This window comes from Ambystoma mexicanum, chromosome 4q (assembly GCF_040938575.1).
Source record: "Ambystoma mexicanum isolate Mex_15411 chromosome 4q, UKY_AmexF1_1, whole genome shotgun sequence".
Classification (NCBI taxonomy): domain Eukaryota; kingdom Metazoa; phylum Chordata; class Amphibia; order Caudata; family Ambystomatidae; genus Ambystoma; species Ambystoma mexicanum.
The window spans coordinates 544,243,837-544,258,173 of NC_090928.1; the positions used below are offsets into that span (position 1 = coordinate 544,243,837).

The 14,337-nt window shown below is 50.1% G+C and overlaps 1 protein-coding gene across 1 annotated transcript; it reads right to left on the reverse strand.

Moving 5' to 3' along the window:
- Positions 1-3,708: 3,708 nt before the first annotated feature.
- On the reverse strand, positions 3,709-6,408 carry CITED2 (Cbp/p300 interacting transactivator with Glu/Asp rich carboxy-terminal domain 2). The gene is made up of 2 exons (XM_069608115.1): positions 6,274-6,408; positions 3,709-5,113 (listed from the first exon to the last, which is right to left on the reverse strand). Exon 2 carries the CDS (start codon positions 5,104-5,106, stop codon positions 4,408-4,410), a length of 699 nt encoding a protein of 232 aa, XP_069464216.1. The 5' UTR covers positions 5,107-5,113; positions 6,274-6,408; the 3' UTR covers positions 3,709-4,407.
- Between the last annotated feature and the right edge of the window lie 7,929 nt (positions 6,409-14,337).

Below are 14,337 nucleotides of genomic sequence, written 5' to 3' on the forward strand. Positions count from 1 at the left end.
GTGATGTGTTGGGTCATGTAGAGCACAACCTCTAGAGACGGGGTCGGCAACATTTGATTCTCCAGATGTTTTGGACCACAACTCACATCAGCCCGAGCCAGCTTTATCATTAGTAAGTGATCAGTGGGAGGAGTCAGTCTAAAACATCTGGCAAGCCACATGTTGCAGACCTTTGTTCTAGAGAAATGTATCAGTGTTCAGTATAGCAGACTTACCCGTCAATAAACTCATGTGTACCATTGACATTAATGGGATCCAACGTCACTTGCATCATCCCATGTATATTTACTGCATAAATTGGGAATTAACAAAGAAGCACCTTTTTATCCATCTCCCACAAAAAGTAATATGGAGACCAATAAAATGGCAACCTAGCTTGGACGCGACAGACTGTTTTAAAATGGGGGTGGCCCCCTGGGGTCCAAAGTAGGATACAGGGGCAGCAGATGAGCTGGAATGAGTTGGGGAAAAGGCGGGAGGCGGCAACTCCAGAGGGGAAGAAAGGGTTGAGGGGCAGCCAAACTTCTGCAATTCATACTGTAAGCCTACCATTCAACAGTGTTTTACCAATGTTTATGAGATTCAGTCAGGCTCCCAAGGTCCCCAAACCACCCCTTAAATAGCATGAAGTGATGTTTTTATGAATCGGAACACCCTTCCCAGAAACCCAGTGCAAGCATTTTAGTGTTAAGGGCATGACTTGGACTGCTTTACATTTTGTAAACCGTGGAAGAACTTTATCCAAAATTTTGTTTATGGTTACAGGTATGGGTCTAAACAGCTTTATTTGCATAAGTAAAGCACACTGAGCCCTTCCCCAACACTTTATATCCTATGTATAGTGCTTAACAGGACATTTACTACCGAGACACCGTTTACTCGAAAACATAGCTAGGTTTTTGGGTGTAAACTGTTCAGGGGGCCCAATGAGGCAAGGAAGATGCCAAGTGTGCAGACTGACGGGTGGCACATAGGCTGGAGGCACCGGAAGCCACAAATGTATGCACATAGAAGTGGCCACTCATAGCTACCAGGCGGCTGAAGGATTGCCCGAGCCCATTTGCATGGTGTTCAAAAGAACTGCAGTATCTATAGCTTCAATGCCGTCATGCTGGTGTACAAAGTCCGCTTCATGCACCTAGTATACCATGCCCACTTTCCAACAAATCGATCACGAAGAGGATTATATATATCTCCCTTTTGGCCCACAGTGTACTTGCGCCAAAGGCGACACAAAAAGCAACAACTAGTTCGACTAGATACACAAAGCCACAGTGCTTGCCCGCCATAGCCTCTTCTCTGGAGGGCTCACAACCCTGTGCATATGTTTCATATACTTTACTTTCTGCAAAATGTTTCAGAGCAACTGTGCTAAGAAAAGCCTTCTGCTCCAGCCACACCAGGAAAGGGCATCCTCCTTGAAGCAAGCGCAGAGTGTAAAAAGCAAGCCAGCCCCATATAGAAATGCATGTGCAACGTTGGGTTGAACAGCAGGCTGTGACCCGCAACAATCAAGAACCCAGTTATACTGGCCAGAAAAATGTGTTGCCTCTTGGGATGGTCATCTCTGGTGGGGCCACAAAGCAAAATAGCAGCACCACAAAAGAAAATGCAATACAAAAGGGGGCAGGGTCACCAGGTTCTTTGCAGTACTGAGATTGAGTTTTATATATGTATGGCATAAAAGATCCAGCACCAAGGAGTCCATACTGCCTCCTGCCCAATGGAGGACATGCACTGCCTACCCCAGTTTACAGTGAACACTAATGTACATCACTTCAGAAGGGGTGGTGGGTGCAGTAGGTAATCAATTCACAGGCCCCATAACAGGTTTACTTAAGATACCAAAACCAGTTCCAGATCCAACCTTTTCGTACTGAGCCACTATGAAGCTGCCAAGTTAGCCAATTGTGTAGCTAGTGCCCAAATGTGGTGACCCTCTTCAAGGTGGTAGGCAGGCACGTTACAGCCTCAGCAGTGCCGCTTGGCAACACCAGCAAACATGCCTGAAATCAGTGCTGGAGTGGATGCACACATCAGCTGCCGCCTTTGCGTCAACATGCACTCAAAGGGTGCAATGCCCATAGCTAGGTGTCTAGTCAAGAAGCCAATTTCCAATTGGTCAACCAAGAAAGCCAGCCAGGGTTGAAAGAGTACTGATGTCGGCCTTGGACACCAGGCCAGCATTTTACAATTGCAAACGAATGAGACAGGCTATACTAAACGGTAAAGCACTGATGCAACTTCCCCTCCAAATCACAAGAATGGGACCGTTGCTGTGCAAGATTCTGTAATCATGCAACACTCCCACACGTAAGGCTTTGTGCACCGGCTAAATATAATTTACGCACGCTACACAAACAGGAAGGGCCAAGCACAGGTCTGCCAACTCCATCACCTTATGCAATAAAACACTCTGAAATTGGGCCAAGGGAAAAGTCCTGGGCCCAAGAGCCACGTTGTCCATTGGTGAAACGCAGACAAGCAGAAAGCCCCATGGGCTGGGGTGCCTGCACAAAGAACACCACGCCCACCCACTGCCTGGGTGTCAATTAGTAAGTCATCAACCATGGCCTTCGGTGCACGGGGACCCCAGATCAAAGAACTCCGTGCAAAGGTCAATGGGTAAAGCCGTCAGATGTCACACCGGATCACAAATAATGTCCCCAACAAGCAACAGAAACTCTAGCATTCCTTTGTTGCACCGCAACTGTCAATTCGGTTTGTCTGGAGTGTCTACTGCGTTTAGCAGTCACGAGGACTGGACCATTCCACCGTACTCATTGGGAGGGTGCGAAAGGCCATTATTCTCCAACAAAAGAACACGTTTGACGCTTTAAAAGCTCCCAAGCTTTAAGCAACCGTCAGAGGTGGACTGCTGTGCGCGCAAAACACTGGCGCGCGCTTTTCATGGGTGCAACCTATTTTGACAAACGTTAATGTTTATTAAAACACCCAAACGATTATGCAGCAAGTTCGAGTCGACTAGCATCCCGTGGTTTAATCGGACAACTGCGTACACTGGTTGACTGCCCACCGACGGGACCGTGTATCATTCACACCTAGACCAACCCCTTCATAAAGGCACCCGGGCAAATAACACCACGCCTCGCGCTCGCAGCCACACCCCCAAACACTTGGCCAAAAGACTGAGAGTACACGCTCCCCAAAGAGCACGCGGCGAGTTCACTTCTAACCAATGTCATCACTTAATGCATCTACTTATGCGTGCCTCACGATAACAGCCTCCGAGCGGGAAACGTGCTTTGCACAAGCGCATTCTAGAACCTCACCAACACTGCACGCTCCAACTGAAACGGAGCGAGATGTGGTTAATCTGTGCTAATCTGCGTGCGCAGGGTTTGCCACAAGGGTGCATGGTTAGCCTGTTAACACGGCATAGCCATCAAATCGACACCTTCACCTACCATTGCCAACAGTGGCTGAATTACAGACCAATGTGAGGTGGCCTGCACGTAGCAGTATGAAGCACCAATACCTCCAGGCATGCCTTCAACCTACGGAGATTGAACCGGTTTTGAAACTACCCCCATCGGAATTAGTGATACTTGTTTGCAATATTGAAATACTCAACCAGGCAGTAAGTAGCTTGCAGCGTTGTCAGACAGTTATCTCCATTACATAAACCACCACTTCCAAGCAATAGAATTAACAAAACAGGCAGGTTCAATGAATTGTAGACAGGTACGCTCTTTAACTCTTTATTGACATTGGCAAATTAAAATATAATAAATTAACAAGTATTTCTTCAAAAAGAAAAAAGTACAAAAATACTGTCAAATTTTCCTAAAAAGCTTTCCACACAGTAGTATCTTATTTCCATGTATCGCATGAACTATTGGCACAGCGTGAAAGGGTTGGAGACAAGACCTCGGGGAGAGGTGTTCCTGCCGGCATCGAGTCCACACTTCACGCTGCATTGTCTATAGTACAGTGGGGGTAGAGGGGGTAGCCACGCACCGGCGTCAGCTGTAGCGACCCCGCAAGGCGTAGGGTCGACAGGTCTGCCAGTGGAACGAAGAAGAGGAAACGCTGTGCTGCAGTGCATAGTTAAAAGACGAAGCGAGGTGGCAGTATTTGTGCAGTAATCTGCCCTTGAAATCCATGCAGCAGAGTCCTTCTCTCGATTTTGATGCGGACTGATCGACAACCTTAAAAAATGAACAGGATTACGCTTCTCTCTCTCATGGTAATCTGAGACTTGAGGGGAAAATGAAAAGACCATGATAGACAATGAGTAGGGGGAGGGGGAGGGGGTGACGCCCCAAATACAGACTTTGCTATTGAAGTCTAGGTCTGTGTCCTGAACCTTCCAGGATGTGCAAGAAGCATCCGGTGCCCGAGTCCTGGCATTCGCCGTGAATGTCCTTTTCTCCTGGGCGTGCACTAGCAGCTCACCCGACTGGGCTGCTGCTGCTTGCACACAAAGTCCGTCATGAAATCAAACTCGTTCTGTCCCAGCCAGAGTTCCGGCAGCTCCTTAATACGGTCCAGGCCCATTTCCAGCACCAGGGACATGAGCACCTCCTCGTCGATGAAGTCCGTGTCGATGACGCTGGGGGGCAGCTGGGTCGGTGCCGAGGGGGGCATGGCCACGCTCAGCTTGGCGCCACAGTCTCTGAAATGCTGCTGCCCGCTGCTCATCTGGTGGTTGGCCGGGTGCAGCTCTGGAAGGTAGTGGCCGTGTGGGTAGACGTGGTGCGTAAAGTACTGGTTGTTCAGCTTCTGGAGTTGCATACTGGCCGTCAACTGGGCAGCCTGGCTGGTGACCGGGGGGGCCATGAACTGGGTGCCGTTGAACCGCGCCGTGGGAGGCATGCCACCTCCCGGGTGCACTGCGCCCACTCCACCCTGAACCATGGCGTGCCGGACCGCGACGTTGGATGCCATGGTGCCTGCGCTGTAGTGGAGGTGATGGTCAGCCATGACGGCGCTGTAGGTGTGCTGTTGCTGCTGCGCGTGGTGGTGCTGCTGGAGCGGGCTCTGGAACTGGCTCATGGCCATGCGGTGCGCAGGGTGGTGGTGCAGCCCGCCGGACCCGTCTGGGAACCTGCCGTGGTTCAGGGACATCATGTGCTCGGCCATGGTGCACCTAGGGAAGAGAAAAAGGAACCGGGGGTCAAATTCATTCTCGGTATGGTCACACAGAAGCAGCCAGACAAAATCACGAGCCCACAGGTTCACTTAAGAGGTCACTAGTCACACGGGTGCTAAAGCACGACCGATGCCAGCATACTCGGAGGCAAACTGGCACCTACTGTGGTGGGAGTCCAACCATTTCTAGAGACACCGTGGGAAGTCTACACAACACTACAATTTCGGCGGGGACTAGCTTTGCTTGTGGTAACGTTAAGAACATAAAACACAAGCACAACCAGTGGAATACATCTTTACACACACACGCACGGTCAATATTCCCCATTTGTGGCACACACATGGATTTCAAGGGGTAATGTTTGACGGATCACCGAGCCAAGTTCTAGTTACATGAAGAGTCTTATATTACGTGCAGAGCGCCCAACGAGAACAGCACATAACACGGAGTCCTTGCAAAGGCGTGTGCGGATAGCCCGCTACTGAGGGGCGGCTGCAGCGCTCACACAGCACAGCGTTTTACGTCGTACACTGGGATTCGCGAAAATCGGGACACTTCGGCAAAAATGACAGTACAGCCACAAATCCCAAGTGCGACCTCTGACACTATACAGTCTGTGTGTGTGTGGGGGGGGGGTCCTACAGTCTGTAGAGCTGGCGAACTGCACACGCACCCACACCGCTCCCATGACAAGCCTGCAACGATGCGCACATTACACAACGCCCCCACAACCATGATCCACACAAACTGCAAGTCCGTGCGATGCCCGAACAAGAGCCGGCGCTACAACCCGTGCAGGGCTCCTGAGTACAAAGGGAACAAGGCACCGCTCTAAGCTAACAAGGGATGCGCCGAGATTCACCTCGCCTTTCTCCACATGTGCAAAGAAGCCACAAATACTCCGGAGGACGGTGCGCACACACTGCACACAGGGACTCTGCCCGGTCACCTCGAAGCCGCACAGCCGACTCGTGCCACCCTGGACCCAAGGCACTGGGAGGATTACAGTCCACATTGCCAGACAAAAATACCGTGCGCTGCACAAGCAACGTTACACACACACACAACTCAACCAGCTGCTGAAAAACTCGAAGTAACATTTTTCTTTAAAAAAAAAAAAGACAAGGCTAATCTATCCGCACGGAATTGCAACTTACCTCTCGCTAGGTTGTCCTTGCAAAAAAAACTGCGGTTGCTGCAATAAGCGCCCCGGGAACTGCCGGGGCAGGGCTATAAGAGAGGATCCGGATAGCGCTGTCTCGGACACTCCAACAGCTCTGACACACTCTGCCAACAATGAGAGACTGCGCTCTACACCCGCTCATATAACAGCGGCCGCAGGGCGGAGCCGACAGAGCCAGGCGCAAAACCCGGAGGCAGGCTCCACCGGAGCGAACTGCACAGGAGCCCACAACCCCCTCCCCTCCTGGCTCAGACACGTGTGGTGCCCGAGCACCTGCACCGCCGCCACTGCACCAGTGGTGGCGCTGCTGTTTCGGCCACGGGCTCAGCTCTGCGAATCCCGGAACAGGCACCGTGCACGAAAAAGAGAAGTAGCATATTTATTCATGAAAACTTGTGCAATGAAGGTCGTGTTTGCTTTGTTTAGTTTGCAACCTACACGCTCAGTCTTCATTCTAAAGCGCACGTGTGGGTACATAGCTGAAACCACACACCCTGTGTGTGTGTGTGAACATACAGTTATGCACCAAAGTGATATTAAAATTAGGAATAAAGTGAAGTACGTCATACTTCTTTGCAGCAAAGGGGGCCGCGCCCCGCCCCCGGACTGAGGAGGAAGGAACGCATCTCGCAGTAAATCGATGCCTTGGTAGCAGGCAGCGCGGCCGCAGTGCCGCTGCTCCGTGCAGCAGAATAAATAAACAGGGCCGTGTGTTTGCTCTTTCCCAGCCTCCCCCCCCCCCTCCCTCACGGGCCTCGGCAGAGCTGCTACCTCCCCGCACGTAGCCGCTTTTTCTCAGCATCCCTTCCAGGCTCTTTCTCCTCTCCCTCTCCCGACTCTTCTTCGGCATTAAATGCAACCAGCGCTGCTGACAATGTCACTCCTTGCATTTTTGCGGGAGGGTGGGAAAACATTTTCGGACACTTCGCATGCACGTGGCCGCTTCTGGGTGGCAAGGGCGGTGCTGAGGTGTATGCACAAGTTACGTGGCTGGGTGCACGTGTGCAGGGCCATAATGCTGTTATCAGTGATCTGCATTGGTATCACCACAATGAAGAACTCGGGGTTGAACGGACCGTTCGCCCCGGGGGATAACTTGGGAGAAAAAAAACAGTTTGACGAAAAAGTGACAAAGTATGAATTAAGGCGCCCATAAAAAAAATGAAACATTGCAGTGTGCTGCTGATCTGCTCATGACATAGCATGCAGACACATAACAGAGAGATGACGAGTGGGGAAGAAAACGAGGATGGCAGCACGTACCCCCGACCCTCCAGTCTCATTTGATCAATGAGTTTAAAGTCGGCAATAGTGAGGAATTCAAAGGAAACTGGAGTCTGACACCTGCCAATGGACGTGGCCACTATAATGCAGTTATGAATTGCGTCATTGGAATTGCTGCAAGAGGTATTTGCACAAGGGCCATCTTAGCGAAATATCAATTCACCATTTCAACGTTTATTTTGTAATGTAAGCACAAAAGTCTACAAAAATACCCATTCTTCATATATTCACATTCTGCAATTGTTCAAAAGAGCGTGTTTCTTTTTTGAAAAATACTCTAGTTGGCACATTTTATTTAACTTGTCGCCTCCTTATGTTATACAAAATAATTAAATATGTACATGCAATTCTCCCTCTTCACCCACAAAACCGTACTCTTGTTTATTCTCAAATGCTGGCAACTATGCTTTGCTCAAAAAAACTTCCCGTCTCCCTGCTGCGGACCCTTGGAACTTGAGCTCTCTGTCACGAGTCGCTGGAATGCGCGCTCTCCTCCGTTGACTTTGTACACACACCGCCCTTCCCCCCACTCCACATATGCTCGCAGGACGCACAGGAGTTAGCCCGAGTCCGCGTTTTCCGCGTTTTCCGCGCGGCCGGCGGGCGGGCGAGGAGCGTTGCTCAATGACGGTTTGGCTCCCCCGCGGTCGCTTTGGCTCGCAGCTGAAGCGTCCCTGCTCTGACTGTGCCGAGCCAGTAAACAAACCGCGGTCCCGCCCCCTCCCTGGGAACTGCCTTCATCCGGGAGGTGTGGGCACGCAGGGCGGACGGCCCCGCTGCAGTGCCAGGCTCTCGGTGCACCCCACAACGCGGGGTGTGCACAGAACTTTGCAGGATGTCAGACGTGACTGGGAAAGACTCTCATGCCCTGAAGGCAGAGGGTACGAGTAAATACACCCAAGCACCTGTTTAACATACCTTAAGCACACAGTTAAAAGTACCCATTCAATGCATTGAAAACGCGCTGCATGTGGTAGTCCATGGACGTCCGTGCTGGAAACTCCTGTTGCCTCTTGGAACCGGTATCTGATGTCATGCAAACGTTTTATTTAGTGAGTGTCTCATTGTTTAAGTTTGTATTCGGGCAGTTGAAGCTGCTGGGATCCAAGGAGGAGTGTGGCAACTAAGTGGCGCCCCCGTGGAATCATTTTTGGGACTGGGGCGCTGAAGACACTGAAGTTTAATGCAAGCCTTCGCTTTGTTATGCAGGGGGGGGGCATACGAAGGATGATGGCGACCCAGTCTGAAATAGTGTGAGTTGAGATGTACATGTGGTTATTTTTTTAAATAAATCAGCAGTTTGTGCTGCTTTATTCCCTTATTTACAAGGACACGTGAAAACCCCCACATGCCACAAGTTCGCCCAGCAGAAGGTGTTCACAGACGCTCATTTCTACTTTCCACAAGGGGCTTCAGAGCGTCTGTTTGTTTCTGTGGTGCACCTGTGACAAGCCATGTTTATTCTGAAAGCAGAAGCTACACAACAAGGCCTGCTTTATATCCTTACAGCGATACTCGTTCTTTGACCGCCAGGTACCCGCCCAGGCTTTGTTTTTTTGTTGCGCGTGTTGTTGGAAACGCCCCTCCCTTCCTACAGAGCGGTGTTTACATTCTGACGCGGTGACTCAGGGTCTTGCACGTTTCTGGAGTAGGCCGTTCTCCCCCCCCTCCCGTCCCATGTGGGCTCACGGGTTGCCTATCCTCCTGCCGTGTTGTGCAGCAAAACGCACCAGCCAGGATGGCGGAGTGCCTCTGATTTAGTAGTATACACCATGTGTCATCTCAGAACTCTTAGATGAAACACCTGCGGCTACTGGGCGTCACTTTTTGTAATTCACATGTTTTATTTTTATCCAGCTGGCCTAATCTGACCCCATGAAGCATTTGGCACTCAAGATCGCTACACTTCTGATGTTAATTAATGGGTGCCAATATCCCCATGTCACCGATTTAGCTTCTACACGCCATTTATCTGCAGAATGTGGAGGTGACCGAAATATACCCTATTAACAAGCGTTTGCAAAGTTAAAAGTTTTTCCTGCCGTGAAGGCATAATTGGGCTAGGCACTGCTATATTGGCACTACCTAGCTATAAAATGGAAACAGCTGGCAAATGATGCAGCTGGGATTACGATGGCAGTGCTAGGCAAATGCATATAAAAGAGCCAACATTGGCTTTGACAATGCTTGTTTTTAACTAGAATTCAATGCAAGGAACACACAGTGACAAATATTGTTTAAAAAACAAGTGGCTGAAGACCCACATGATTAATCCATTTTTATTACACTAGAAATTTATATCCAGCTGCAATTAAACAAATTACCTTTCAGAAGACTGCATAGAATTAATAATGGCAGCCCATAAGAACCCATAGTTTGATGTTACTGTGTGATAGAGTTTGTTTAACGAGATCACAGGAGTCTATGTTTTGGGCTGGGAGGGGCAGGTAGTGGGGGGTAATGGGAATTAGCATGAGTATGGGTGGCCAAGGCGCCTTTAAATCCTCGACAATGGCATTCCTTGCCTCCTGGTTCTCCTTGACCTCTCAGTAGCATTCGACACAGTAGACTACCAGGCACTCACATACAATCAACATCGCTGCATGGGGATCAGCAAGATTGCCCTGATCTGGTTCAAATCCCAGCTTGCTAATGTTCACAGTCTGTACAAATGGATTCTTTCAGATCACCAAATCTACTTATCATGTGTGGAGTCCCACAAGGATCCATCCTCTCCCCTTTGATCTTTAATCTTAACATGGAACCACTCAGAACACTCCTTGCTCCACACAACACCCCCATCCACCAATATACAAACGACACGCTGCTCTACCTCAAGATATCCTCCATCAAAGACATCCACAGGCTCAAGGCCTGCCTCACATTCATCCACTCCTGGATGTCCAGTGCTCACCTGACCCCTCCAGGAATTAATTCCTACTGCTGACCAACAACATTCAACACCCTGACATGCAGGCCTGGCCTTCTGATATGAACCTCGTGGGCTTCACGCCCCAGCTGGCCAACTGCGCCAGGTCCCTTGGTATTGACATTGAGAGACACCTTTCCTTTAAGCAGCACATATCAAACAAGACACAAACATCCTGGTACCAACTTTCTTTCCTGCGGAAAATCAAGCCCTTCATCCCACAAAACAACTTCAAATCTGCTATACAAGCCTTGGGCCTCTCACACCTGGATGCTTTTGGAATGCCTTCCGGCGTCTACCCTGGCACCTCTGAGATGTTGGGAGGGATGGTCGAATCCTGCCCCTGTTCCTCCTTCCTCAAGACACATGGCTCGGAAGAAGAACCGCAAATACCACGATCGCCCATACCATTTCGGACCGATTCCTAGTGCTCCCGTGGCAGACAAGTATGCAGAAAGATACCCACTCCACCAACCATATAGCCCAGGAGCAGTGTAAGCATTACCTAGAGTGGCTAAGGAGCCTCAGGATGCTACTAAAGAGACTTTGATTGACAGTCTCGACAAAAGCGCCAAGAAGCCACACTACTGACGTTGTTAGAGAGACCATGACACAGCAGCATTAGACATGAAGCACACATGCCATCCGCACTTCGGGACACCAAACATGCACCCGAATACATGAAGAACATAGGCGGGACAGTTCTATAAGCTAGAGGACAAGTACATTTACATATCTTCTTTGCTTTTATTATTTTGTCATTAGCTTTATCACAGCAACGCAGAAACCGCAAGAAGTAAGAGATCCTGAGCAAGCTTGCGGATACTTACATGCAAATAACCTTTGGAACTGCAGGAGCACTTACGGGACCTGACAGGACCAATATGTTACTAACATATGGAGAACTATAGAATAACACCAGCATGTAGAAACCATGCCATGGCTTAGATAAATCACAGTAGGCCACAACAGCCACTGTAAGAGCTGAGCTGAGTTCAGACTGAACAGAAGATCAACTGTGTGGGACAGGGCTGACTGCCAAAGCCACCAAGGTACAAGTGACATTACATTCCCTGAACTGCAGTAACACCAGATTCAATAAATACGAATAAATCCACATAAATCAGAGTAATTCGTAGCTCCAGAGACGCAAAACACGGTCGCTGAACATGTGACTCGGCAGCTTGAATGACGAATCGAAACCGGCACTGGGAAAGAGGATTGGTCTCACGCCACGAGACAGAAGCTTGCAACAAAGTCGTTACAGCAAGAGACGAGGGTTGCATGATGAGAATGAGAATGAGCAGTCTCATTGGGCCTCATTACAAGTTTGGAGGTAGCCCTGCCTGTAGTACAGGCAGGGCTACCTCCAAACTTGCAAAAAAATCCAGCACCCGCAAATCCTCAATTACCAAGTCATGCAGTGTTTGCCGGACCCGGTAATTACCCATTCGCGGGTGCTGGTAATAAGGGACTCCCCATCTCCATTCGGCCCTATAGGGCTGAATGGGAATGGGGAGCTCGGATGCACCGGCACCGTTCATAATGGTGCTGGTGCATCTACGAGTTGTGCTCGCGGGTGCCGCACTGCCCACCAGGTCCGACCTGGCGGGCAGAGCGAGACCCGCAAGCACAACTCGTAGTATGGCGGTACGGTAGCAATGGCGCCAGTAGCACTACCAGCGCCGTTTTTACTCTACCGCCATACTTATAATGAGGCCTATTGGGCCTCATTACAACTCTGGTGGTAGCCGTGCCGTTAAAAAGCCACCAAGGTACCAAGGGTTTCTGGCACCCGTGAATGGGCAAGAATCCAGTCATGCTGAGTTAGGCAGACCCGGTACTTGCCAATTTTCAGGTGCCGAAATCAAGGGCCTCCTCATCCCCGTTCTGCCCCATAGGGCTGAATAGGGATGGGGACGTCGGATGCACCGGCACAACTCTGCATGTGCCGCTGCATCCAACGTGCTCTGCTCGCGGGGTCATTACACCCGTCAGGAAAAACCTGGCGGGTGAAACGGTTCCCGCGAGCAGAGCCCGTAGTATGGCGGTTCGGGAAGTACGGTACCGGCATGCTTACCGGTAACGTACATCCCAGACCGCAATGCTCGTAATGAGGGCCATTGTCTTTGGTGGTGCACACGAGTTACAATGCAGACACATAGTTACACTTATTACCTTGAAAAGGTACACCTCGACCTGAGAACCATTTCGAATACTAGGCCTGGGGAGACCATCTCTAGCCAATTGCAGTTCAGGATCCTAGGGGTGGGTAGCAACGGGCAAGAACCAATGGTAAGACCTCACAGTGCAACATTGTATAGTATTAGATAATCAGGGATGGGCCAGGCCAGCCACCTGACATGTAAGAGCCAGTGAACTAACATGTATAAGGTCCACTATGTGTGGACCACCACTCAACGCCCAATCCCAGGCGGTGGTAGGTTTTCTGCATGCAGTAGGTCCCAATTCGGGACATCACTATGACATGGTTTTGGATGAAAACTGGCCGGCGAGCCAGAGTTCACTGAGATGTTCCTGGATTTCTTCTATCCGTGCACTGAACCCTGTTGGTTTTTGGCTGTAATAAACTGCAGTTTGAACTTGCTGTCCGTATGGGCTTGCGTTCCTTTTGGGAAAGGAAGGAGTTGGGCCTTCCATGAGTTCTGAGTTCGTGAACTCCTAGTAGCCCTCGACAATACCTGGGTGTTGGTCCCAACAGATGTGTCCTGCATGCTGCAGCATGACTCATCAAAGGACTCTGCTAATTCGACCACATCATGCACCTAGCATGCGGTCCTCACTCCCTGCTTCCCCTGGCACTTTCCCACCTGATCTCCCGTTATCACTTGCCTAGCCCCAGGGGCCCTCTTCTTCCCCTCCTCCTCCCCCTTGCACTTGTATAGCTCCTCTTGCCCCGCACCTTCCTCCCACCCGAGCATTATCACTCCCCACTCCTTCCCGTCTGCACGTATTGTTACTGCACTTGCATTATCCGAATGACACAAGGCCTAGTAGGACTGCTATTGTTGTATTCTTCCCTGCCTCCCCCTTTTGTCTGTGGCACCATGAAACACCATTTATTGTATGGGCGCTTTATAAATGCCCAATAAAATAAATAAATAATCCAGACCGCCATCGACCTGAAGTGGCTCCCGTTGCAAGCATATCTTTTCAAATCCTGATGCATCATCTACAAGGATGTTGCCCGAAAGTCCCCAAGCTACCTCACTGAGACACCCAGCATCGCTGGAGGCGTTTCATCCACCGGAAGTAAGGACATGTGCAAACTTAACCTCCTGCCGTGCCAGTGCGGGAATGAAAGAACCAGAAGATTTGCATTCTCTGTCTTTGCCCCAAGACTCTGGAACCTCCTCCCGGTCAACACCAGACCAGCCCCCTTACTTCTACATTTCAGAAAGAATGCTTAAAACCTGCCACTTCCTGGAATGGCTCCTTCTTAACACCTAGATCCATACCTTCCACTCGCCACCCTAGCTGAGATAGGGTGATGTGCTTTCTAGTATTTCCTCCCCTAATTGCTTGTAGATCCTTTGCTGCAAAATTGCCTGCCTTCCCCCTCCCTGCTCCTCTGTATCTCTGCTTCCCTCACTGTGTCCTTCCCTTTATGGTTTGTAAAGCGCTCCATTGCTTCCCGAAACTAGGTCTGCATTCAATAAATATTAAAAAGAATAATAGGTGGGTAAAAATTCAAACAACACCCATAGGCTGTGTGTCTCTCCTCAGTATGCCATGGTTAGGTTTAGCACTGATAAGGGTTGGGGTGCCGGGGTGTGGGGTAGAGGGGAACAGGGGATCCCCCAT

Excerpts from the sequence above, each read along its gene's own strand:
- CITED2 (XM_069608115.1), bottom strand. The coding sequence starts at position 5,106 with ATGGCCGAGCACATGATGTCCCTGAACCACGGCAGGTTCCCAGACGGG.